General features: G+C 45.2%; 1 protein-coding gene across 1 annotated transcript in view; it reads left to right on the top strand.

Annotated features, from left to right (window-relative positions):
- ZFAND1 (zinc finger AN1-type containing 1) overlaps window positions 1-27840 on the top strand; it is a 35532-nt gene continuing 7692 nt past the window's right edge. Inside the window, exons 1-7 of the mRNA XM_040354511.1 lie at window positions 1-237; window positions 3590-3632; window positions 11101-11140; window positions 17822-17949; window positions 18034-18125; window positions 20470-20591; window positions 23006-23161. Coding sequence (XP_040210445.1) covers window positions 183-237; window positions 3590-3632; window positions 11101-11140; window positions 17822-17949; window positions 18034-18125; window positions 20470-20591; window positions 23006-23161 — 636 coding nt within the window. The 5' untranslated portion in view covers window positions 1-182. The remainder of the gene's footprint in view (window positions 238-3589; window positions 3633-11100; window positions 11141-17821; window positions 17950-18033; window positions 18126-20469; window positions 20592-23005; window positions 23162-27840) is intronic.

Genomic DNA, 27840 nt, shown 5'->3' with positions numbered 1-27840 from the left:
GCCAGCAGAGGGAGCTAATCAATAGATGAGTCCGTGAACCTCATAGACCTGTCCCAGGATCGCTGTTTGATGATGTCATCAGAGGTGGACGGAAGAAATCTGGCATACAATACAGATTAGTCATTTCCATACATTATAAACAACCGTTCCTCGGTGTAAGGCGGCTGACACAGGGAGCTGCAATGGCAGAGCTGGAGATCGGAGAGTACTGTGATGTGGAACATTGTGGCCAGCTAGGTGATGATGTGATGTCATTCATTCATCTCTAGATCTAAAAATACTCCTCGTCTGTCTGTCTGCCATGCTGACCTTTCTGATTTAATCCTGAGTGACATTAGTTTATGATTGCACTGTGTATCAGAAATAGATGTCTTTTTATTTGTAATAGTTGGTTTCATTATTGTTCACCCTTTTGTTGGATCTCAGTACTACTGATCTTCTGCAGCCTCTTTGCTGCCACTTCCTGTCAACATTCACTCCATTGATGGCAGCATGGCATGTCTCAGGTTGGGTTTCCTAATGGTTATTTCTGGGCAATATATATATATATATATATATATATATATATATATATATATATATATATATATATATATGTGTGTATGTAAATGGTCCCTCGTTGTCTCCATCAGAAGCCCATGTGGGTGACAACACTGGCGCACAAATTAAAGCCAAGGACAGAGAGTTGTCACTCTATAAGAGTGTGCCTGAATGATGACCTTCATGGTGGGATCACTAGGGGTAATTTTACTGCTAATAAGCTGCTGATTTAAAGTAGTTCTAAAGGCTCAAGGCTTTTTACCTTCATGCTCTCCAGGGACTCTCACTCCTCATTGGCTCCTGCTGCTGTCAATCACAGCCAATGAGAAGAGAGGAGGCGGGGCTGAGCCACGGCTCTGTGTGTGAATAGAATGGCAGAGCCACGGCTCAGGCGCGAGCCTGCTTGGGTGCCCCCAGAGCAAGCTGCTTGCTCTGGGGGCAGGAGGGACCAGAGAAGAGGGGCTGCTTTTGCAAAGCCTTTAAAGGAGTTGTAAAGGAAAAAAAGATGGGCTAAAATTAATGTCTGCAAGGTAGACAGACAGAATAGTGTAATGATTCTGTTAAAAAACGAGTAAATACCTATTAAATTCCTTCATCTATATCACCTCCAGCATTCTAGTTTCTGTTCTCTCATTCACTTCCTGGTTTGCGGCGCTCCATTATGTAAGAACTACATTTCCCAGTATGCATTGCAGCACGCCCAGTAATTCACACCTCCTTGAAGTCTCTAACACGTAGAGAGTGTCCTGCCGCACAGATGTAGTTCCCAGGAGGGGGCGAGCACGTTACTGACTACCGCAGTAAAGCCTCCCGTCACTGTGGTGAGTAAGGATGAGCTCCGGCGTGTTCGCACACTCCATGTGCAGAGCCCGCCAGGAAGTCGGCACCGCGCTGCGCTAATCACAGGCAGGGAGACATTTCCCGATCTCTACAGCCGAGCATCGGGATAATGTCTCCCTGCCTGTGATTAGCGCAGCGCGGTGCCGACTTCCTGGCGGGCTTTGCACATGGAGTGTGCGAACACGCCGGAGCTCATCCTTAGTGGTGAGTAACAATCAGACAAGCAGGAACCGAACAGAGAAGAAATAGAGCAACTTCTGAGCAAAAACAAACAACGAGGAAGTGAAAAGAGGAATGTCTGCAGGTAAAGGATGCTTATTATGAAAAAAAAAAAATCCTTTACAACCCCTTTAACTACTTTCTTACTGGGCACTTGAACCCCCTTCCCCTGCCCAGACCAGTTTTCAGCGCTGTCACTCTTTGAAAGACAATTGCATAGTCATGCAACACTGTACCCATCAGAGCTTTATTTCGGTGGTATTAAATCACTGCTGAGTTTTTTGCTAAAATAATTTTTTTTTTATAGTTTGTTATAAAACAGAAAATGTTTCTCCTTCATTGATTTGTGCTGATGAGGCTGCACTGATTGGCGGAACTGATGGGCACCGACAGGTGTCACTGGTGAGCACTGGCAGGCGGCACTGGTTGGCACAGATACTTGGGCGATGTCTCACCCTCTTCAGGAAAAAAATGCTGATTACCGATCTTTTGTTTACATCACATGTTCAGTGGTCATTGACTTGCTCCCAATCTGTGATCAGCCAAGTCTCATTGACTCGGTGATCACAGAGCGCGCCGCAAAAGCCCCACAGCTGGCGCGCAGGCAGCTCATGCACAGGAGGACGTCATATGATAACCTCCCATCAATTAAGGTCTGTGCTGTAGCCGTCATTCGGCTATAGTGCAGATGGGAAGTGGTTAATATCACTTCAAAAAGTAGAAGTTTGGGGTTATAAAAAAACAAACCTCTTTACTTACCTCTATGCTGCGGCATCAGTCTGTCCCCTGCCGGCTCTAAGCCCAGGGCCTGAGCCATCACATGACCACTGTACGCTCAGTTCTCATGCCGCGTACAGACGGTCGTTTTTTGTAATGGAAAAAAAACTACGTTTTTGAAACTTCATTTTTAAAAACGACGGAGCATACACACCATCGTTTTTTTCAAAATGCTCTAGCAAAGCGCGGATACGACACAAAAAATTCAGACATGTTCGAATTTTTTTTTTTGTCGTTTTTTCTGAGCAGGCATTTGGGTGGATCCCGACATTATTGTCAGGATCCTTCCAGACCCTAAAGCAGCTCTGTGAGGTCAGCCAACAGCAGACTTTAGCCCACCATTGGCTGATTCTGGGTCACAGGAGAGCACAAGTGAGTGCACTCTATTGACCCAGAAGAGAAGTATGGCTAAAAAAGATTTGACTATACTTCTCTTTTAAGCCATGCATGCATGTAGATGGGAAGTAGCTATAAAGAAGCCATAAGAGATCAGCAGAACTGATCCAACAAAAGATGGAAAAAGGTCAGAAGTATATAATACACAGAGCATTAGCCAATATACAAGTCATTCAGTTACAGTTTATGGATGCTTTTAGGCTGCATTCACACCTCTGCGTACAAAATCGCGGCGTTTTGTCCCGCGAATTGCGGCGTTTTGTACCGCGATTTGCGGCGACAAAACGCAGCGATTGTGAATGCAGCCTTCACCCTCTCTATGGGGATGGTTCACATCTCCTATGCCGAACGCCGAAAGCCGCCTGGAAAAAAAGGTCCGGGACTTTTTTTCAGGCGGCAGGCGTACTGCGTTCGGCGTGGAGATGTGAACCATCTCCATAGAGGTGCATGTTAAATCATCCCTCTGGCGTCTCGGGGCTGCAGCGGCGTCGCACTACAGGCGTATATACGCCTAGGTGTGAACGGGGGCTAAATGAGAATTGGCAGAGAGGTGAGCTCATTTGTTGAAAGGGTGAATGACTGCAGAGTATAGTCAGCCCTGGTAGCCAATCAGATTCCATTCTCTTGTATTTAGATGAAAGAAAAATGCCTGTCTAGGGGTTACTACATACTGCTTGTTACCTGATGAAATAGGCAGGTAGCCAGCTCAGCAGTGGCATACCCCTGGTCAGAACATGGCAAGCTGTAGTACTGCCCTTTAGAATGATTGTTTTATGGTGTTGTCAGGTCTCATTTTGTTTCTGATTTTGTCCCACAGATTTTCTTCCTTTTGTCTGTGATGGCTGCTCAAAAGTATTTTGGTGAGTGTTGGGAATTGGAGGGTAGACATTGTGTTGGGAAATGTTCTTCTGTTGCTGTTCACCTGAAATCATTATTCTATAAATGTTAGGCCCTATTGACAATTGCGTGTTCCGGGAACGCAGGCAGAAACGCACATTTCCACTCTATATGAGAAACGCATGTCGAGCTTGCGATGCCATTAATTGGTAATGGTGCCTAAACACATTTTATTTCATGACAAACACGGCAAAAGCAACATTTTAAGAATGCAGCAAAATGCTTCATGTGTTATTTTGTTGTGTGTAGTGCAGTTCAAGTCAATGGGCTGCTCTATGCTGCCCCCCCCCCCCCCCAAATAAACATGCTTAGCAAATGGGGCCTAAGAGATGTAAGATTCAGGATACACATAGAGAAAATGAGACTCCACTTTTTGCAAATGTAACCCCTTCCCTACCGAGTCATTGTAAAATGACGTCGGCAGGAACCCTCCCTCCGGGTGGACGTCGTATAAGGTCCTGGGTTGCTAGGGGGCGTGTGTGTGTGAGTGTAAACACACCTTCCCCGTTCTTCACAGTGGCAGTGTCATTGATCGTCTGTTCCCTGATATAGGGAAAGACGATCAATGACATCACTCCCAAACTGCAATTGTAATTTTCACAGTAAACAATGCATTTTTATAGCACTTTTTGCTGTGAATATAACAATGGTCCCAAAAATGTGTCAAAATTGTCCGATGTGTCCGCCATAATGTCGCAGTCACGAAAAAAAAATTGCTGATTGCCACCATTAGTAGTAAAAAAAAAAATGTTAATAAAAATGCAATAAAACTATCCCCTATTTTGTAAACGCTATACATTTTGCGCAAACCAATTGATAAACGCGTATTGCGATTTATTTATTTATTTATTTTTTATTAATTTTTTTACCAAAAATAGGTAGAAGAATACGTATCGGCCTAAACTGAGGGGGAAAAAAAAGTTTTTCTATATATTTTTGGGGAATATTTATTATAGCAAAAAGTAAAAAATATTGCATTTTCTCAAGTCGTCTTCCAGGACGGCACCTTGAGAGTAGACTGGCTCCACCTGACAGGAAACACAATCAGAAAGAGGTTTAAAAGCCCCGCCCCTCCCCGTGCACCTCAGTTATTGATTGTGTTTCCCACCAGCGAAACAGTTTGTTATTTTTTATCAGACCTAAGGCCTGGGGCTGGTGGTCCCCCTCCGGGTACTGAGCAGTGGGTCCTGGGGGCCGTCCCTGCCTCAGCTTAAAGGTGTAATGCCTGTCCCGGGGGGTTTTCCCCGTGTGATAGGGGGGGGGGAGGAAGATTGCAAACAATACCCCCCTTCTTTCCTTTCTGTAGGAATCCCTGGGATAGTGGCTATTCCAGTACTCCTATGTGGCCATGTTCCCTCTCCTCCAGGACCCCTTACCTGCTGGGCGGGTGTGAGGGCTTCCTCAGCATGGCTCCGGTGTACTGTCCTCCCGGGGACATTTTCGAATGGAGCCAGCAGTCGACGCCGCGTCACAGGCGGCGCGCGGTGATGACGAAGTTCCGCTTCCGGTCTTCACCAAAATGGCGGCCGCCAGCGGCGTCGGCTCCTCGCTGTTCTCACTGCAGCAAGGAGGAGAGTGGCGCCTACACGACTTCGCTATGGAGCGCGAGGATCGTTCGCTAGCAGCCGCTGCCGAGGACACCACCAAGGGTGAGTCTGCCTCAGAATGTCAGGGGGGCATATTGGACTGGGTCCTCTCCCCCCCCCCCCCCCCCCCTCTCCTCTCCTCTCACACTTGATGTTTGAACTGATATATTTTTTCTCTCCCCTTACAGGGGAGGAGGTTTCTGCCCAGGGGGAAGCTGCTATTCTCTCCCTAAAACACACTTCCAAAACCAAGAGGTGTGGTAACTGTAGCATTAAGCTGGCTGCAGATTACTCCAAACTTCTTTGTGCCAAATGCATACAAAAATTGACAGCAAAGGAAACTTCCCTGATTATGAAAGAATTCCTAGCTGTCCAATCCCAAATGCTCTCCACATTAAAGGAATTTAAGGACACCTTAAAAAATAGGGATCCTGAGCCCATAGCAGCCGGCCCCTCTTCTCAAGAGAGCTCATCCACCCCAGTGCCACGAGTTTCCAGGGCTAGGGAGTCTCTCCTATCTGACACCGAAGATTCAGAGGCTCCAGAAGATGGGGTAGTTGATAGTCATTCTGAGGATGAGGATGCCAGATCAGGCAAATATATTTTTTCTACAGATGACATGGGGGGTCTGCTGTCTGCTGTCTATGCCTCTGAGGGGATCCAGCAGCCAGCAGAGCTGGTGTCACCTCAGGACAGAATGTACCAGGGTTTAGCTAAACCCCAGCCAAAGGTTATCCCAGTCCATCAGTCACTTAAAGATATAGTTCTGAGGGAATGGGCTGAGCCTGAAAAGAAACTACTAAGGTACAAGACCTGGAAGAGGCGCTGTCCCTTTAAGGAGGAGTTAGAAAATACTTTGTTTAAAACTCCTAAACTAGATGCATCTCTAGCCCAACTCTCCAGGCAGTCTGACCTCTCGTTTGAAGATGCAGGAAACTTAAAGGATTCCTTAGACAGGCGGGCAGACACCTCCCTTCGCAGGGCCTGGGAGGCTAATACGGCCGCCCTTGGACCCGCTTTAGCCTCTTCCTGCATCGCTAGGAATGCAGATACCTGGTTAACCAGACTTCTGGAGCATGTACCTCAGACCTTCAAGTTTAAAGAAATTAGAGATTCTCTTACAGTCATAGGCAGTGCGGTTGCCTATCTTGCAGACGCATCGATTGAAACAGTCCGATCCTCTGCTAAGACGGGTGCTCTCGTCAACGCCGCCAGAAGGGCGGTATGGCTCAAGACGTGGGAAGGTGATCTTGCTTCCAAGACCCGTCTATGTGCCCTGCCCTTTGAAGGTACTCTTCTCTTTGGGGCAGGACTTGATCAAGCTCTAACTAGGGCCTCAGAAAAGGGGAAACGGTTCCCCCCAAAACCTAGACCTAACAGGAGAAGATTTTTTCGAGGCCCCCAGAATAAAAACCGACCTTCTGACCGAAGATCGGCCTTTAATAAGCGTTGGATCGCGGGAAAGGATAAGCCAAAAGGGGGTATGCTTTTCCCCGATCCCAAACCCGCAGGTAAGGACTCCAAGTGACTTAAGAGTCGGGGGAAGACTCTCCCAATTTTTTCCAGCCTGGGAGAGTATAACACGGAGTCCTCACATTCTGCAAATAGTGAGGGAGGGTTACAGATTGGAATTCCGACAACTTCCCCCCCCAATATTTCTCCTCACTCATCTACCCCAAGATCCCCTCAAGGCAGCTGCCCTTCTGGGAAGTGTCACAGATCTAGCTCAGCAGGCAGTCATAATCCCAGTTCCGCCAGGACAACAGGGTCAGGGGGTGTACTCACATATTTTCATGGTGCCCAAACCTTCGGGGAAATTCCGATTGATCATAAATTTAAAACTTTTAAATACCTTTCTCCTCTACAAGAAATTCCGCATGGAAAACATTTACAGTCTCAAGGGACTGTTGTTAGAAGGAGTCTTTATGGTAACCATAGACTTGAGGGACGCCTACCTCCATGTCCCAGTCTTCAGGGACCATCAAAGGTTCCTCCGATTTGCCATTGCCTCCCCTCAGGGGATTCAGCACTGGCAGTTCACCGCACTCCCCTTTGGTCTGGCCTCCAGCCCAAGGGTTTTCACGAAGGTCCTGGCAGAGGTGGTCGCCTTTCTACATCTGAAAGGGATCTCCCTTGTCCCCTACCTGGACGACCTACTGCTTTTCAACCCCAGCCGAGAACTCCTTCTCTCGGATCTGGCCACCGTCCTGACTACTCTGAAATCTTTGGGATGGATTGTAAACAGAGAAAAATCTTCTCTCCTCCCAGAACAGAGAAAAATGTATCTGGGATTCCTGATAGATTCCATAGAGAAAAAGCTGGTTCTTCCAGAGGACAAGATCCAGAGACTCGGGTCAGTGGTCAGGTCCGTCATGGGGTCAATAGAAATTTCCCTCAGACAGATCATGAGGTTACTGGGACTGATGACCTCATGCATCCCAGCGGTCCCATGGGCCCAGCTTCATTACAGATCCCTGCAGGCCTTCCTGCTCTCCTCCTGGGACGGGAAGGACTCATCCCTAGACTCCAGGGTCAGCATCCCGGAGTCAGTAAAATGCACACTGGGGTGGTGGCTCATTCCTCAGAATTTGGAGGAAGGCCTCCCATGGAACCAGACAAATCCTCTCAGGATAACCACGGATGCCAGCTCCTGGGGGTGGGGAGCCCACATGTCGGGTCTCCAGGCCCAGGGGTGCTGGGATCGACAACAGAGCAGGTCCTCTTCCAACTTCCGCGAATTATTAGCGGTCGGGAAGGCCTTGGAGGCGTTCGAGGAGAGAGTCATAAACCAAGAAATACAGATTCTCTCCGACAACGCAACCACGGTGGCGTTCATAAATCACCAGGGAGGCACCAGGTCCCGTTCCCTCCTAAGGCTGTCCTTAGAAATTCTGAGTTGGGCAGAACAGAGAGTCCTCTCCCTTTCAGCAATCCACATCAGGGGAGTCCTAAACTTAGAAGCGGACTTTCTAAGCCGCCAACCCATCCTCCAGGGGGAGTGGGAATTAAATCGAGAAGTCTTCGACTGGGTTCGACATCGTTTCGGCAACCCAGAGATAGACCTCTTCGCGAACAGGAAGAACAGGAAGGTAGAAAGGTTCTTCTCCCTCTCCCGGGATCAGGGATCGGAGGGTGTGGATGCGTTGGCCCAGGCCTGGACATTTCAGCTGGCCTATGCTTTCCCTCCCCTGAGTCTGATCCCAAGGGTCCTACAGAAACTGAGTCGCTCACGGGGGAAGCTGATCCTGATCGCTCCCCAGTGGCCCAAAAGAGCTTGGTTCCCAATGTTAGAACGTTGGTCAGTTCTTCCTCCCCTTCCTCTCCCGGTCCGAGTGGACCTTCTGCGGCAGGGACCGATCTTTCACCCAGAGCCCGACTTTTTCAGTCTGACGGCCTGGTACTTGAGAGGTGGAACCTGCAGCGGAGAGGTTGTTCGGAGAAGGTAATAAATACCCTTTTGGCTAGTCATAAGGAGGTCACTAGGAAAATCTATGCTAAGACCTGGGGGGTTTTTTCACGCTGGTGTGCAGCCAGGCAAGCCCCACTACCTGAAATATCTGTCATCCTGGAATTTCTCCAGGAAGGAGTTGATCTAGGACTAGCCACAAGAACCTTAAGAGTACAGGTAGCCGCCTTGTCCTACTTTTTAGACAAGAGGCTGGCCCTGGATCCGCTGATCAAGCGATTCCTGTCGGCTAGGGATAGGTTATCCCCTATTCAAATCTCCAGGGTTCCCCCCTGGGACCTCACCTTGGTTCTAGACCATCTATCCAAACCTCCGTTTGAACCGATAGACAGCATTCCGGTTAGGCTGTTGACATTTAAATTCTCCTTTCTTCTGGCTATTACTACGGCCAAAAGAATAGGAGACATGCAGGCGCTCTCAATCAAAGAGCCTTATTTTCGTCTTTTTGAAGACAGGGTAGTCCTAAGTCAGGATCCCCTGTACCTACCTAAGGTGGCAACGAAATTTCATAGGTCACAAGAAATTATTCTTCCTTCATTTTGCGCAAATCCACAGAACGAAAGGGAAGAGACCTTCCACTGTTTGGATGTAAGACGCTGTTTGTTAAGTTATTTGGAAAGGGTGAGCGAGTTCAGACGCTCATCTCACTTGCTAATTAATTTTTCAGGACAGAAAAAGGGTTGCCAAGCATCTAGAGCCTCTATATCTAGGTGGATAAGACAGGCAATTTCATTAGCATACATTAAAGCTGGCAAAACAGTACCTAAAGTCAAGGCACATTCCACGAGATCTATAGCAACCTCCTGGGCAGAGAGAGCAGGAGTTTCAGTGGAACAAATCTGTAGATCAGCAACGTGGTCAAGCCAGAACACCTTTCTCAAACACTACCGAGTGGAACTTCTGTCACCCCAAGATTTGACGTTTGGCAGAAGAATCCTGCAGGCAGTGGTCCCGCCCTAAGGTAGGCCTGAGGGTTACTTGCTTATCTCTCAAGGTGCCGTCCTGGAAGACGACTTGAGAAAATACCAGTTACACTTACGGTAGCTGTTTTTCTGTAAGTCTTACAGGACGGCAGGCCTATTTCCCACCCTGAGGAATTTATATGGTTTGTATTTTTATATACTGGTTCCCGTGCTCTTATGGTGGTTACTTTATCACTAACTGAGGTGCACGGGGAGGGGCGGGGCTTTTAAACCTCTTTCTGATTGTGTTTCCTGTCAGGTGGAGCCAGTCTACTCTCAAGGTGCCGTCCTGTAAGACTTACAGAAAAACAGCTACCGTAAGTGTAACTGGTATTTTTTTAAAATTGTCGCTCTATTTTTGTTTATAGCGCAAAAAATAAATAAAAATAAAAACCGCAGAGGTGATCAAATACCACCAAAATAAATCTCTATTTGTGGGGGAAAAAAGGACGCCAATTTTGTTGAGGAGCCACGTCGCATGACCGGGCAATTGTCACTTAAAGCGACGCAGTGCCGAATTGTAAAAAGGGGCAAGGTCCTTAACCTGCATAATGGTCCGGGACTTAAGTGGTTAAATCAAAAAGTTAAAAATATTGTGTTTTTATTTTTTAAATTGTCTCTTTTGTTTATAGCACAAAAAATAAAAACCACAGAGGTGATCAAATACCACCAAACGAAAGCTCTATTTGTGGGGACAGTGTTGCATGACCGCGCAATTGTCATTTAAAGTGCGAAAGCTCTGAAAACGAAAAATTGGTCTGGTTAGGAGGGGGGTGAAAATGCCCTGTATTGAAGTGGGTATATAAAAAATGTACATTTGCATGTATTATTATTTTTTTGGCAAATGAGCCTCCAAAAAATGACATCCGGAGCTTCTTTGGCTTATGAATATAAGGAGTTATTTTTTGAGCCGAGAACCCTCCTCTTCAGATATACACGGGTACCCAAGGATTTTGCTTGGGGGGGGGGAAAAAAGGCTAATTTGATCTTGATATCTGGTGAGTTTGTATTTTTCTCACACCATTGCTGGTGGAACATGGATGAAATGAATATATGATATTGCACATCATTTCTTTTTGCCACGGTGATTGGAGTTCTTCTTTTCGGAGGACTTTTTAAAAAAAAAAAAATTATATAATTTGATTTTATTGTGGAACATTATTTTGCACAAAAAGATTATATAGAGTTGCATATATACCATTTGGGTTAGTGCCAGACTTTTTTATTTTTATATTTATTTAAAATTTAAATGATTTTAGAATTGCATATTTGGTGTAGGTTATATCTTTCTAGCATTCATTTATTTATTTTTTTCCACTATTAAAACTTTTAATAAGGAAAAATAATTAGATGATGTTTTATGCTGCTGTGGTTTTTGTTATTCCAAATGTGCATGTGTTTTTTTTTGTCGTTACAGCCTCGTACACAGAAGCAGAGACTCCCATGGCTGTGTTGAGGTAATTGTGTGTTTACAAGCAAGGATGATCGCTGGCGTTTTCGCACACCCCACGTGCGGAGCCCACAAGGATGTCGGTGCTGCACTAATCGCAGGCAGTGAGACATTTCCCGATCTTTGCAGCTGAGCAATGTGTGGTGTGCGAACACGCCGGAGCTCATATTTACAAGCGGTATATCTGTAACCGTATTTGGACAGTTCTTCTTTATAAAAAGTATGTGTATTTTCCATGGAGCACAGCTTGGGTACAGACTACTAAGACATCGGGGTCAGACTTTGTTTTCATGGACTACGGGATTTAATAATTTAAGTGGAAAGTATACATTTTGTATTTTACTGTTTACAATAAAAGAAAAAAAACTGAAGTTATACTGGTGGAGCTATGCAATTAATACTTTTTGCCTCTGAGATCGGCTGTACCATGCTTTCTATTGATGGCATGGGGGAGCCTACCAAGTCAGAAATGGCTGCATGTAAGTTGCAGATGGTTGTTGATTTTCTGGATTACACAGCGGTCTTCATGGAAATGGATCATGCTTAAACGAAAAAAAAAACTCTTGTATTGTAGATACTGTGCCTTGTGGTATTTAACCACTTCCATACCAGGCACTTAGGCACCTTCCCGCCCAAGCCAATTTTCAGCTTTCAGCACTGTCGCACTTTGAATGGCAATTGCGCAGTCGTGCGACGTGGCTCCCAAACAAAATTGGCGTCCTTTTTTCCCCACAAATAGAGCTTTCTTTTGGTGGTATTTGATCACCTCTGCGTTTTTTTTTTTTTTTTTTTTTGCGCAACAACTAAAAAAAGACTGACAATTTTGAAAAAAAATTACGTTTTTATTTTTTTCTGTTAATTTTTTTGTAAATAAGTACGTTTTTCTCTTTCAATTACGGGGACTGATATGGCGGCACTGATGGGCACCGATGAGATGGCACTGATGGACATCGATGAGGTAGTACTGACGGGCACAGATGAGGTGGCACTGATTGGCGGTGCTGGTATGCGGCACTGATGGGCACACATAGGCGGCACTGGGCACTCATAGGCGGCACAGATGGGCACTCATGGGCGGCACTGATGGATACTTATGGGTGGCACAGATGGGCACTGATAGGTGGGCACTGGGCATGGATGGGCACTGTGGGGTGGCACTGATGGACACTTGGGGTGGCAGCACTGATCTACCCATGTTGCCAGTCAGTGCCCATTTGTGGGCACTGATTGGCATCTATTTATTTTATTTTTATTTATTTTTTATAAAAGCTTTTTTTTTTTTTTTTTTTTTTTTTTTCAATGCTTTTTTTTATTTTATTTATTTACCCTTCCATTGGTGGGCTTCCCTGGTGGTCCAGTGTGGCGATCCGAGGGGGGGTTGCGCTGATAAACAATCAGCGCGAACCCCCCCTGTCAGGAGAGCCGCCGATCGGCTCTCTTATACTCGCGTCTTTCAGACGCGAGTGAGGAAGAGCCATCAACGGCTCTTCCTGTTTACATCGTGATCAGCCGTGATTGGACACGGCTGATCACGTGGTAAAGAGTCTCCGCCGGAGGCTCTTTACCAAGATCGGAGATGCAGGGTGTCAGACTGACACCCCGCATCGCGCGCGGCATGGAATCCTGCAGGACGTCCAGTCAGGATTTCAAAACCACTTCCCGGACGTAAATCGGCCATAGGCCGGGCGGGAAGTGGTTAAAGTAGAAGTCCATTTTAAACCTAAAGTGTTACTAAACCCACAACTGTAAAATGAGTCTGTATATGCAGTAAAGCATTCTTGTTATACTCACTGGAACCTAAGGGGTTAATACTCTGCATTGTGTATAAAGGCTGTGTGATCTTGTCTCTCTGATCCTCTTCTTCAACAGACTCCAACCCATCTTTTGATAGAACAGATCATTAGGAGTCAGGCTGCACATGCTCGGTTTGGTGTGTATCGCTATTTTTTTTTTGGAAGAGTGCATGTGATCAGCACAGGGCCAATCCGCACTGTCCAGATAGAGGATATGGGGAGAATGAAAACTCCTTCTACAAGCTTAAAGTGGAGTTCCACCCATAAATATAACATTACATCAGTAGTTTAAAAAAAAATGTCATTAGTCCTTTAAGAAAAAACATTTTTTTTAGATGCCTTCAAAGTGTTGTTGCTAGGCAGAATAGTTAATCTTCCCTCTTCCTGCACCTAGGTGCTTAAGCCTCCTAACCTACACCACACAGACTCCTGGGAATTTAGTGGGTGTAACTTTCCAGGAGTCTGTGCACTCCCCAGTCTCGAAGAATCATGTGACTTGGACAGTACAGGTGCTGAAACCTGATCTGAAACCTAATACACTGCTTGCGCAGCACTGAGCATGTGCGAGATCTGCACAAATGCTGCACTAAATGCTGTAACAACCTAACAAAACGGACCTTAGTTTACAGACTAACTTTACTAGAATACATTAAGCTTGTGTATTACAGGGGTTTTTATATTTAAAAAGTGAAATTGTGGCCGTAACTCCGCTTTAAAGGATCACTAAAGGATTTTTTTATTTTTTTTAGCTAAATAGCTTCCTTTACCTTTACTGCAGTACTGGTTTCATGTCCTCATTGTTCGTTTTTGCTCCACACTTCCTGCTTGTCTGGCTCCTTATGAAAAATCTCATGGCAGCTTTTCACTGTGGTCCAAGATGTGTGTCTAAAACTCCTCAGAACAAATCAGATTCATTTTAAAAACAAAACACTGCCCTGGATTTTTTTGTGTTTGTTCTGTGGGTCTCTTTACTTCACAGAAACATGAAACTAGTTTAAAAACAAAGTGAAACTAGAGGCACCTTATATGATTGGATTTAATCTATTTTTAATCCTTTGTAAAAGGAATCGGTTAACTTTCATGTCTCTATACCCTGTAAACAGTCTTTTCTGCAAAAAAAATGTTTTCCTTTAGTGACCCTTTAAGCAGACACTGATACAAGTCACAAGACTGCTATATACTGCTGATGAGAAAAAGTATTTACTAGTTTTCTATTTACTAAAACTGTTGCACTCCCATGTTCTGTGTACTGTAAGAAACCAGATATAACGAATGCAGGGTCCTGGGTTTAGTAAAACTTTAAACCTGCCAACACCCCCATAAGTCCTAAACTAACTATCCTGCAGAGGAAAGATACTTACCTTTGCTGAGGGCACGCTGGTCCGGTCACACAATTGGCTCCCAGCATCAGCTTCAATGTAGAGGAGGGACAGCCCACAGCGGATGTCCCATAGTAAGCCTATGGGTGAAACCACCGCTCATGGATTGCAGCCATTGTTGGCGATCTCTTCTCTACACTGAAGCTTGTCACTGGGGAGATCATCTGACTGAAACGAAGAGCCCTCAGAATAGAGAAGTATAAGAAACTTTCCTCTACAGCAGTGGTTTTGAACCTGGGGGTGGAATGACGATTTTCCAGGGGTCACTGAATCCCAGGCTGTTCCTGAAGCCCACACCACTCTCCCAGCCTTTTTGCGGCTGCCCAGCTGGGCTGTTCCTGGAGCCCACGGCCACCCACTAGGACTCTTCGCAGCCGCCCATTCAGTTCACGGCATGGCTGGGGGGCAGAAACTAGAGGTCAGCTGACTGGTGAGGAATGTGAAGTGGGAGGGGCTGGAGGAGACCCTATCTCCTGATTTTGGCATAGGTGGCACTGCTACGAGACACCACAGAGCTGGAGACACAGTGAAACCGGAGACACGGTAAGTAACACTACCTGTGATTAGAGTCGCCATTAAAAGTTCCCACTACAGTTCTCAGATCAGCAGATGACCTTGATCAAGAGCACCTAAGTTGGCTGATCAGAACTCCCCCCAGCACTGACACTCACCCCCCCCCCCCCACTAAGGAATAAAAATAGAGAATACATGGAAGGGAGAGGAAAAAGAGGGGGAGGAACAGCGAAAAAGGGAGAGCAAGAAATACGAGATGGATAAAACGGAAGAAAGGAGAACAAAAAGAAAGAGTGGTACATCCTAAAATGTACCATAAAGCAGGGCTCGACAAATCCCGGGCGCCAGGTCGCCATGGCGACTAGAAATAGGGTCCTGGCGACTTGAATTGGAAGGGGGCAAAAAAAAAAAAAATTTTTTTTTTTATTTTTATTTTTTTGAGCTGGGGCCATCTGGTGGTGAGCCGTTGGTATTACAAGTTATTACCACCAGATGTGAGCTGGCGCCATCTGGTGGTGGCCGTTGGTATTACAAGTTAAGCATTACAAGTTAAACAGCAATTCTAATGTTGTTTTTCACTATTTTCACTGCCATCTTCTTCCCTCTAATTAGAACCCCCAAACATTATATATATTTTTTATCCTAACACCCTAGAGAATAAAATGGCAATCGTTGCAATACTTTCTGTCACGCCGTATTTGCGCAGCGGTCTTACAAGCGCACTTTTTTTGTGAAAAAATTACAATTTAAAATTTAATTAAAAAAAAAGACACCAGTAAAGTTATCCCCATTTTTTTTTTTATATTATGAAAGATAATGTTACGCCGAGTAAATTCATACCCAACATGTCACGCTTCAAAATTGCGTCCGCTCGTGGAATGCCGACAAACTTTTACCCTTTAAAATCTTCATAGGCGACGTTTAAAAAAAATCTACAGTTTGCATGTTTTGAGTTAGAGGATGTCTAGGGCTAGAATTATTGCTCTCGCTCTACCAATCGCAGCGATACCTCACATGTGGTTTGAACACCGTTTACATATGCGGGCGCTGCTCACGTATGTGTTCGCTTCTGCGCGCAAGCTCGTCGGGACGGGGCGCGTTTTCTGGCTCCTAACTTTTTTACCTGGCTCCTAGATTCCAAGCAAATTTGTCAACCCCTGCCATAAAGGGTAGTAATACTGTATGAGTGGAAGGGACTCGAGGAGCTCTAAATGTCCGTGGGTTAGGGGCGCAAATCACTTGTCTTGCCTTGGGCGTGGACAACCCACACTACGAAAATAATTTTACTGTTAGGGGTCCCCGAACCTTGGGAAATTTTATCAAGGGGTCACGGCACTCGAAAGGTTGAGAACCACTGCTCTACAGGGTAGATAGTATAGGGCTTAGAATTATTTGGGAATATGTTTACATTTTGTCTGGACTTCTACTTTAGGTGCAGGTTGAACTTGAACTCCATTTTAATCTTTTAGAGGCTTTCTCACCTTTTTGTACCAGGTATGGCATGTTTTGCTTGTTGTGTGGACATTGCAGTACCTGCGCCTTTTATAGTCTTGTACTGTAGCTGAAGTCTCCAAAGATGTCTGCTTTTACTTTTCCAAGCAAAACAATCCAGTTCTGTGCCCCTCTCTGATTTAATGTCGCCTTCATTGAAATCTGACTTTCTCTGACTGAGAAGATTCAGTTTAACCCCTTAACGCCCGCCGCACGACTATTTACGTCCGCAAAATGGCACGGACAGGCAGAAGGGAGTATATATACGTCCTTGCCTTCTAGCGGGTGGGGGGTCCGATCGAGACCCCCCCCCGCTACATGCGGTGGTCGGATTCCCACGGGGAGCGATCCGGGACAACGGCACGGCTATTCGTTTCTGGCCGCCCCCTCGTGATCGTTCCCCGGAGCTGAAGAACGGGGAGAGCCGTATGTAAACACGGCTTCCCCGTGCTTCACTGTGGCGGCTGCATCGATCGAGTGATCCCTTTTATAGGGAGACTCGATCGATGATGTCAGTCCTACAGCCACACCCCCCTACAGTTGTAAACACACACTAGGTGAACCCTAACTCCTACAGCGCCCCCTGTGGTTAACTCCCAAACTGCAACTGTCATTTTCACAATAAACAATGCAATTTAAATGCATTTTTTGCTGTGAAAATGACAATGGTCCCAAAAATGTGTCAAAATTGTCCGAAGTGTCCACCATAATGTCGCAGTCACGAAAAAAAAATCGCTGATCGCCGCCAATAGTAGTAAAAAAAAAAATAATTAATAAAAATGCAAAAAAACTATCCCCTATTTTGTAAACTTATTGCGATTTTTGTTTTTTACCAAAAATAGGTAGAAGAATACGTATCGGCCTAATCTGAGGAAAAAAATGTTTTTATATATGTTTTTGGGGGATATTTATTATAGCAAAAAGTAAAAAATATTGCATTTTTTTTTCAAAATTGTCGCTCTATTTTTGTTTATAGCGCAAAAAATAAAAACCGCAGAGGTGATCAAATACCACCAAAAGAAAGCTCTATTTGTGGGGAAAAAAGGACGCCAATTTTGTTTGGGAGCCACGTCGCACGACCGCGCAATTATCTGTTAAAGCGACGCAGTGCCGAATTGTAAAAACGCCTTTGGGCATTTAGCAGCATATTGGTCCGGGGCTTAAGTGGTTAACAGCGATTCTATGAAATATGAGCGATGCTGCAATATTAGCATGACTACACGTTGTGTGCATTTCATTCCTGACTATGTGGAATAGTTTCCTATATTGTCTGTAACTATATGTGCTACTGAAAGAATTTGAATTCTAAACCAGCCTTTTGAACCAGCCTATGTGTTTCTAGTCTTATTAACAGCTTTGTATCGTGTTTCGCAGTTCTCTATCTACACACAGACTAGCCTATAAATTCTTTATCTCTGTAGCATTACTAAAATGTAAAAAAAAATATTGGTGAAGACCCTGACGTTTTTTTATATCTATCTCTCAATTTTTTTTTCTTTGTTTTGGTCAAAGGTTCACGTGAGTACGGATCATGGAAAATCAGAGGGGAGCACACAGTACCCATGTACCTACACAGGCTGCGGTGACAAGGAGCTAGTGCAAGTTCTGTGCCCGTTCTGTGAAAAACACTTCTGTCTCAAGTATGTTCTGTATCTATCTAATCAATCTACACATACACACTTATACTGTTACGGCTTTCCTATAACACAGTATATATTTTCTAGGCATCGCCATCAGTCAGATCACGAGTGTGAGAAGCTTGAAGCACCCAAGCATCGAATGTCTGCAACACAACAGTTGGTGAAGGAGATTGTCGGTTAGTGGATCTGTTGATATAATGTTTTATACAATAGTGAATAATTGTTAAAGAGAACCAGTTTGACTTTCAGGCATGTTCACACAGATGTAATGCGGGAACCAGCAGGATTCCTGTGCATGTTCCCGCATCGCATGTCTCTCGCAGGCATTTCACACTGCCCTATGCAAATCACTGCGGGTGTCAATACAAAGTTAATGACACCCACAGATCAGTTCGCAGATCACAGTGTGAACTGTAAAATGGTGCAGGAATCGGATTGCATAGGTGATCCAATTCCAGTGGGGATCCAAAAAATTCCTACACCATTCTGGTCCGAATGCAATGCAAATTCAGCCGTACAATGTGTAACCTCACTGATAGTCTTGTTCCCGGTCATAGGGAATGACGATCACTGACAAGCCACTAGGAAGAACAGGGAAAGGTTTGTTTACACACACCTCTCCCCATTCTTCAGCTCTGTGACCCGATCAAGGGACACTGGCGGCGATCGGGTCCCGCGGACATGGAGCTTCGGACCGGGGTGGCAAGCGCGCCTGCAGGGGCTCGCTCGCGACCCATGGCTGGGTTCTTAAAGGGGACATACCTGTACACCCTTGTGCCCAGCTGTGCCATTCTGTCAACGTATATCGTCGTGCGGCAGTCCTTAAGTGGTTTAAGTGGAGCTAAGCCATCATATTAAAAAAAAAAAAAAAAAAAAGTTACATTCCTGGCATGTCAAGAATGCTAACTGTCACATTTGCTTGTGCTCTCTGTCAAACCATCACATGATGGTCACATGTGCAGCAACATGGCAGTTGCAGGTAAAACAGAAGCTAAGATAGCAGTTTCCTTGCCTGAAAAAGATAGGAGGGCTTAGCTCTGCTTTTTAACAATGACTCTAGGCCTTGGAAGACGAGGTCACTTAACCACTTACGGACCGTCCACCGCACATATAGTGCAGTGGACGGATAGTACCTGTATGCCATTTCCTGCATGAGATACTGTGGGCGCGCACGCCCGCTGCTCAACTCGATGTCTGCTGGAAGCCTGCCTTCGCTCCACAGAGGGGCAGAACGGGCATCTGTCTATGTAAACAGGGCGGATTCCCGTGACGGGACAACACTGGGATCAGCTGTTCTAAGTAATCAGGAACAGCGATCTGTGTTATCCCAGTGAGCCAATCCCCCACACAGTTAGAACACACACAGGGAACACAGTCCCCTAGTGTTTTACTCCTTCCCTGCCAGTGTAATTCATACATTAATCAGTGCAATTTTTTTTTTTTTTTTTTAAGCACTGATCACTGTATTGGTGTCACTGGTCACCAAAAAGTGTCACTTGGAGTCATATTTGTCTGCTGCAATGTCGCAGATCGCCGCCATTACCAGTAAAGAAATTAAAATGTCATAAATCTTTCCCTTTTTTCGTAGACACTATAACTTATGCGCAAACCAAACTATATACAATATGTTTAATACATACTGGCCTAAACTGATGAATACATTTTTTTTTTTTTTTCATTTTTGTTTTATAGCACACAAAAAAATTAAATAAAATACCACCAAAAAAGCTCTATTTGTGTGAAAAAAAGGACATCAATTTTGTTTGGGTACAACGTCCCACGACCGCGCAATTGTCAGTTAAAGCGATGCAGTGCCGTATCACAAAAAAGGGCCTGGTCATTAAGGGGGGTAAATCCTTCCAGGGCTGAAGTGGTTAAAGTGTGAGGCGCCGTTCACATTTTGCATTTTGAGCAGAATCACTGCAATTCTGTTCTAAAATCGTAAATCTCGTGTTGGCGCGCCATTTATTTTCACGGTACAGTTTTGCTGCGATTTATCATGGCAAACTGCAATGCTCAAAGCTTGTTGCACAAAAGAAGCCCCATGCCCTTTCAATGGCACTCAACATGCATTTTACAATTGTAGTGCAATTTGAGATTGTGGGCAGAATTGCAGCGATTCTGCACAAGATCCCAAAATGCCAAATTAGAACGGAGCCTGAGAGTTTCTGGTCTACCAACTGTCTGCACTGTAGCACATGCCTTAGAGCAGTGGTTCTCAACCCTGTCCTCAAGTACCCCCAACAGGCCATGTTTGCAGGTTTTCCTTTATCTTGCACAGGTGCTTTAAATCAGAGTATTTTGGACAGCTATTTTATCTAAGAGAAATTCCCAAAACATGGCCTGTTGGGGGTACTTGAGGACAGGGCTGAGAACCACTGCTGTAGAGCCACCTAATCGGAGACTGTTCTGTGTTGCCTACAGGAAGACCTTGTGGGTCTGGAAAGCAGAAAAAAATTGTCATAAAATTATCCTTGGTGTTTACTGTATTTTTTTTTTTATTTTTTTTTTGATTTTCAGATTCCAAAAAATCTGCTCCTCCCAGCAAAGGGAGAAAGGGAGCGAAAAGCAGCGAGACTGCAGCAAAAGTTGCACTGATGAAATTGAAGCTCCATGCGCTGGGAGATAAATCTTTACCACAGGCAAGTGTTTGATCTTCAGACACGGTCATTATGGTGAGCCCTGCCTAATCCGTATAGTTGGAGAAAAATGACAAAGATGGTGTTGACTTGGCAACTATGGGCCAGATTCAAGAAGCAATTGCGCCTGTGTAACCATAGGTTACACAGCGCAATTGCTTACTTGCTCCGGCGTAGCGAATGCTCCTTATTCAGGAACATCGCTACGCCGACTGCAGCCTAAAATCTGCGTGGCATAAGGCTCTTATGCCACGCAGATTTTAGGCTGCATTCTTGCGTTGGCTGCTAGGGGGCGCTCCCATTGTGATCTGTGTATAGTATGCAAATTGCATACCAACACCGATTCACAACGTTGCGCGAGCCCTGCGTATGCAAATTATGTAGTTTGCGTACGTCGGGTTTCGCGTAAGGTTACACATCCTAATAGCAGGCGCAGCCAATGCTATAGGATACCCACGTTCCCGCGTCGCGATATTTAAAATCTACGTCGTTTGCGTAAGTAAATCGTGAATGGCGCTGGACGCCATTCACGTTCACTTTGAAGCAAATGACGTCCTTGCGACGTCATTTGGCGCAATGCACGTCGGGAAAGTTTCCCGATGGAGCATGCGCTCTACGCTCGGCACGGGAGCGCGCCTAATTGAAATGATTCCCGCCCCCGGCGGGATCATTTACATTGCAAGCGCTTACGCTGGGCAATTTTGCCGGCGCGCCCTCGAAATTTACGGAGCTACTGCTCCGTGAATCGAGGGCAGCGCAAAATATTTGCGGGGGCGCAGGGCAAAATCGTTGCCCTGTGCCTCCGCAAATAAAACGCAAATGTACCTGAATCTGGGCCTATGTTACTAGAAAAAAAAAGTGCAGGCACCCTGCTAGCGCCCTGTGCTTTTCACAGATGAGAGCGAGTTCCCCCTGAGCACATGTGACGGGCATGAAAGGGTCTGGAGAAGCCATGGAGATTGTTATGTTGCCTATAACATTGTTTAGCATGACCAGTTTGGTGGTGGGTCAGTGATGGTCTGGGGAGGCATATCCATGAAGGGACGCACAGACCTCTACAGGCTACACAATGACACCCTGACTGCCATTAGGTATTGGGATGAATTTTTTTGACCCATTGTCGGACCCTAAGCTGGTGCAGTGGGTCCTGGGTTCCTCCTGGTGCACGACAATGCCCGGCCTCATGTGACGAGAGCATGCAGCCAGTTCCTGGAGGATGAAGAAATTGATCCCATTGAATGGCCCCGAAACTCACCTGACCTAAATCCAAAAGAACACCTCTGGGACAATTATGTTTCGGTCCACCCGGTGGCGCCAGGTTGCACCTCAGTCTGTTTAGGAGATCAGTGATCCTCTGGTCCAGATCTGCGAGGAAATGCCCCAGGACACCATCCGTCGTCTCATTAGGAAAATGCCCTGATGTCGTCAGGCATGCATACAAGCACTTGGGGGCCATACAAACTACTGAGGACCATTTTGAGTTGTTGCAATGAAATTTCAGCAAAATGGACTAGCTTGCTGCATAATTTTTTAACTTTGATTTTCGGGGTGACTTTGAATTCAGCCCTCTGTAGGTTGATCATTATCTCCATCAAAGAATGTGGCATCCTTTAAGGCTGCATTCACACCAAGGCGTACAAAATCGCGGCGTTTTGTCCCGCGAATTGCGTCGACAAATTGCGGCGTTTTGTACCGCGATTTGCGGCGACAAAATGCCGCGATTGTGAATGCAGCCTCACCCCCTCTATGGAGATGGTTCACATCTCCTATGCCGAAAGCCGCCTGAAAAAAAGGTCCGGGACTTTTTTTCAGGCGGCAGGCGTTCAGCGTGGAGATGTGAACCATCTCCATAGAGGGCAATGTGTTTTCATCCCTCCAGCGTCTCGGGGCTGCTGCGGCGTCACACTACAGGCGACAAAACGCCTAGGTGTGAATGGGGGCTAATTCCTAACACATAGCCCAGTCCATATCAGTATAGAATTCCAGCATGAGATTTTTGAGATATAATGTGTTTTCAAAGTGTTTCTTTAATTTATTTTTTTGAGCAGTGTGTTTTATATATGTGTGTGTATATATAATCATGCATGATGAGGACAATGATTGATGTGTGGAGCACCAAGACATTCATTTTGAATAGAGTGCTGATACTCCTTATTTTCTATACTTATAAATATATGTTGTTTTTTTTTTTTTTTTTTTTTGTTTTTTGAACACGCACAGCCTCAGCAGTGATGCACAAATTGGACGGTGTGATGTGCTGTGCTGTGCTGTAACCCTTTAATGACCAATCAGAAATCCTCTTTCAGAAACTTGGATCCATCAATCTAATAAAAGCTTTTGGTTGCTTAAAAAAACTTTTCTCTGTGCTTAACTAATTCCAGTCCTGTTGTCTGATATGGCTTCTGTTTTTTTTACAGTTCGACAGAATCTACTTCCAGGTCTTCCTGCCGAAGGGTGGAAAGGACAAAAGTAAACCCATATTCTTCTGCAAGAAGTGGAGTATCGGTAAGGCAGTGGATTATGCAGCTTCATTAGCAAGCCTGAAGAACGACAATAACAAGGCAACAGCAAAGGTATTTTCTAGTTAACTTTTCATGCCATAGCTGAAAAAAAAAATCTATGTTCCAGGCGGTCCCCTAGTTACAAACATCTGACTTGCAAACGGAGGGAGACAACAGGAAGTGAGAGGAAATCTCCCCCTAGGAAGGGAAATTCACTCCGGTAAGAGTTAATATGGGGAAAAGGTGTCTTCTCTCCACTGAAGCTTCATCACCAATCCTTGTTTCCACAACAACCCAACGTTTTCAAAATCCAATTGTCATTGGGACAGAAAGTGAGGTGAAATCTTCTGAACAGGGGTACAGACAGCAAAACAAACATTACAGGGGTGATGATAACCCTTCTCTATGCTATCCAAAAAGCTTAAAAATTGTTTTTTTGTTTGGAGCTACACTTAAAGGGGTTGTAAAGGATTTCCCCCCCCCTAAATAGCTTCCTTTACCTTAGTGCAGTCCTCCTTCACTTACATCATCCTTCCATTTTGCTTTTAAATGTCCCTATTTCTTCTGAGAAATCCTCACTTCCTGTTCTTCTGTCCGTAACTCACCACCGTAATGCAATGCTTTCTTCCTGGTGTGGAGAAAGCCTCTTGAGGGGGGAGGGAGCGAGCAGGAGTGTCAGGACGCCCACTAACACACAGCTCCTTTCTTTATCTGCAAAGTAGAGAGTTTCCTGACTTGCCTGCTCGCCCCCTCCCCCCTCAAGAGGCTTTCGCCACACCAGGGAGAAAGCCTTGCATTACTGTGTGGAGTTACAGACGGAAGAACAGGAAGTGAGGATTTCTCAGAAGAAATAAGGACATTTAAAAGCAAAATCGAAGGATGAGGTAAGGTAAAGGAAGCTATTTAGGGAATTTTTTTTTCCTTTACAACCCCTCTAAAAAATGTACCTGTTCAGACTTGCAAACGGATTCAACTTAAAAGAAGTATGTTTTTTGTTTTTTCCCCCTATCCATACTTGCCTCGGGGGATGGAGCATCAAACCGATGCTGCAATTGTCCCGCGGCGTCTCTGCACTAAGAACTGAGTCACTCCTCCATGAGCAGAGCAATGCTGACTGTCAGTCAGCATCACTTATGCTCTACTTCTCGGCGCTCATTGGAGCAATGAGCCGTAGAGGGACGTGGAATGGTCGCCTCAGCGGCTCGCTGAGACTGCCAACAATCAAGGCAGCTGGCAGATCCAGACTCGGTGCCTCGACTGATGGCAGTGATGTCGGGGGAGAAAGGACTTCAGACGGCTCTCCGCTGAAAACAGGTCTCAGGAGTGCAAAACTAATTGCACTCCTGTGACCCAGAGGAGAAGCCCAGCCGAGAAAGCTTAGGCTGGACTTCTCCTTTAAAGAACAAACCTACAGACCCTACCTTGTTTGTAACCCGGGGACTGACTGTACATTGGTAACTTGAACTCGTTATGGAATGAAGAACTTGCAGCCCCAACTTCATATATATATATATATATATAATAAAATCTGTTAACAAAATTCAGCAAAATTATTCTTTAGGAATTAATCTTGAGCAAATATACATGCAAATGTTTGACCTTTCCACTGCCCTTGAGGCATGCATGTGAGGCATGTCAGCTTTCTGATGAAAGTGCTTCAGCAGCTGTACAGCAATCTAGCTGGCTGGTAGACATTGGTAAAATAAGTGGACTTCCCCTCCTTAGATATATATGCATTGTTCACTGGCTGTCAGAAGTCCACTAGAACTTATTTGTTGCTTAAAACTGTTTAAAAGCATTGATGACTAAATAGATTTTAAACGACCTAAGGGGTAGACTCACAGACAAGATACGACGGCGTATCTTCAGATACAACGGCGTATCTCTGAGTCCGGCCGGTCGTATCTATGCGCCTGATTCATAGAATCAGTTACGCATAGATTTCTATTAGATCCGACCGGCGTAAGTCTCTAACGCCGTCGGATCGTAACTGCATTTTTCCTCTGACCGCTAGGGGTGTGTATGCTGATTTACGCGTCGAAATATGTAAATCGGCAAGATACGCAAATTCACAAACGTAAGCCCGGCCGACGCAGTACATTTACGCCGTTTACGTTGGGCTTTTCCCGGCATAAAGTTACCCTTGCTATATGGTGGCGTAAGTGCGGCGTACCAATGTTAAGTATGGTCGTCGTTCCCGCTTCGAATTTTGAATTTTTTACGTTGTTTGCATAATTCGTCCATGAATGGGGCTGGACGTCATTTACGTTCACGTCGAAACCAATGACTTACTTTGGAGCAATGCGCACTGGGAAATTCCACGGACGGCGCATGCGCCGTTCGGGAAAAACGTCAATCACGTCGGGTCAAGCCTAATTTACATAACACACGCCCACCTCTTCACTATTTGAATTAGGCGGGCTTACGCTAGCCTATTTACGCTACGCCGCCGCAACTTTCTTTTAAGAATGCGGCACTTGCCTGTAAAAGTTGCGGAGGCATAACGTAAATAGGATACGTTACGCCCGCACAAAAAAACGCTGATCTACGTGAATCTACCCCTAAGAGTTTAGTAAAATATGAATTTTGATTGATTGCTGAATTTTGCACTTATTAAATAAAGTTACAAGAAATACATTACAGTTAAGTTCCATTATGATGTGTTGAATTATTACAGTGTTGAATTGAGATCAATATATTGCAGTGATATTTTGCAGTCTACACAGATGGGATCTGTATCACACTTGCATATATTAACACAGCCTTTCATCCTCCAGAGTATACCGTACCCCCAAATATCACATAGAATCGGTTTGCAAGCCGAACCCCTCCAGTGCAGATACTGTGGTCATCCTCAGGAGGTTTTCTAACACCTTCTTTGGTGAGGCCTAAAATGAAGAGATATTGGGAAGGAGTGATTAAAACTCCTAATGACCTTTTTATTAACCACTTCAATGCCAGGCACTTACACCCCCTTCCTGCCCAAGTAATTTTCAGCTTTCTGTTGCTGTACTGTACCCAAACAGAATTTTTATTGTTTTGTTCCCACAAATAGAGCTTTTTTTGGTGGTATTTGATCACCTGCTGTGTTTTATTTTTTATTTTTTGCTAAACAAATAAAAAAAAAAACAGACAGAGGGAAAAAAAAAAAAAGTTTTGTTTGTTATAACATTTTGGCGGTACTAATGGGCACTGATAAGGCGGCACCAATGAGATGGCACTGACGATGGGCACTGCTGGGCAGCACTGATTGGCATTACCTGGTGGTCCAGTGTGATGGCCATCCCTGGTGGTCCTGACGGCATCCTGGTGGTCCCTATTTTTTATCTGGTGATCTGGCCAGTAACACATCATCTGTATTAGAGTGCCTCACTCTGGATGAAGAAAAGGAAGCACCTGTAGACAACAGCATTGTCTGTCTGTGAGGAGGGAAGTGTTGGATGTATTAGCAGATTTAGGTAAGCTAACAAATTGAAGCCAATTTGCAGTTCAAGCAACAGATATTTTTTTTTTATTTTAGGGTAAAGGTTTTAGCTGGAAAAAATAAAAGCTGATTGTTCTGTTGAAAAGCAGACTTGGGGCCCTTTCACAGTGCTCCATTGCAAAAATGAGGTAAACTCACATATGCGTTTGCATTTTTGGTTGCCTGACTACCAGTCATGCACATGCGATTAAAAAAGTGCACCAATAACTAAACCGTGGTGCATTTTTGATGCATTAATTTTTGTAGGGGAGTGCGTCCCTATTGATCCAAAAATGCAGCATGCAAGACTTTTTTAAAATGTACCTACCCCGCAGCACATTGGTGTGAAGAGTTTTATAGGATCTAAAGGGATACATTTCTTTATTGTACACTACAGGACACTGAGCCATTACATAATCGGTTAAGGGTTGCCAGCGGTGATTGGACACTGGCACAACCAATTGATGACCGTTCCCTTCCATATAACCCCTCCCATCAGGGAAGTACCTCAGTTTTTTTCACCAGTGTCTAAAGGTGTTGGACGTGATAGGATGCTAAAAGGAAAGCTCTACCAAAGAGACCCTCTGGGGGTAAAAAGCTATTCTTTCGGACCCATCCAAGATGCCTAAAGATTAAGCCAAAACTGGATGGGATCCGGGCCTCACTAAAAGTCCTGGTAAGAGTATTTTACAAGACCCAGGGGAAAGCTATCCTTTAAATGGGAACCCATATCCCTGAAGTTTGGCACACACAGCCCGCTGTGATGGGTGAAGATTGGTCTGTCTGATTTCCGATGAAAAACCTGCGGCAGGGACAAGGTAAGTGGATAAGAGTCCTAAACAATGTTTAAGGACCTTTTCCTATATGTTGGCATGAGTGTCTTCTCTAAAGCCACCACTGGGGGGAGTAAAGAGTTTCTAACTCACCATGCTTTGTGAAGTGTCATTTCCTTTTGGATAAGCACACTTTCTCCTCTGCTGCTTCGCCGCCTCCTCTCAAACGGAACATCAGGTATGGCAGATGCTAAACACAGAGATGTGCGGCCATAAGGAGGGAGATTCCCTCACACCTGAGACCGACGCCATAGCCCCGGGTCGCACGTGCTTTATCGGCGTTGGGGGCCGCGAGCGTGCATGGGTGCGCACGCACAGACACGGGAAGCGGCGCCAAAATTAAAAAGCCATAAAGGCTGCAGATTACAGCAAGCTCATTCCTTTTAATGGGACACAGCAGCATTACACGTAAGACTCCATGTGGTTGGGCTGGGTACTACCAAAATAGACGCTCA

The sequence above is a fragment of the Rana temporaria genome, chromosome 5 (genome assembly GCF_905171775.1).
Source record: "Rana temporaria chromosome 5, aRanTem1.1, whole genome shotgun sequence".
Classification (NCBI taxonomy): Eukaryota; Metazoa; Chordata; class Amphibia; order Anura; family Ranidae; genus Rana; species Rana temporaria.
Note: the sequence above shows the minus strand (reverse complement) of the source record. Positions and strands in the feature narration are given on the sequence as shown.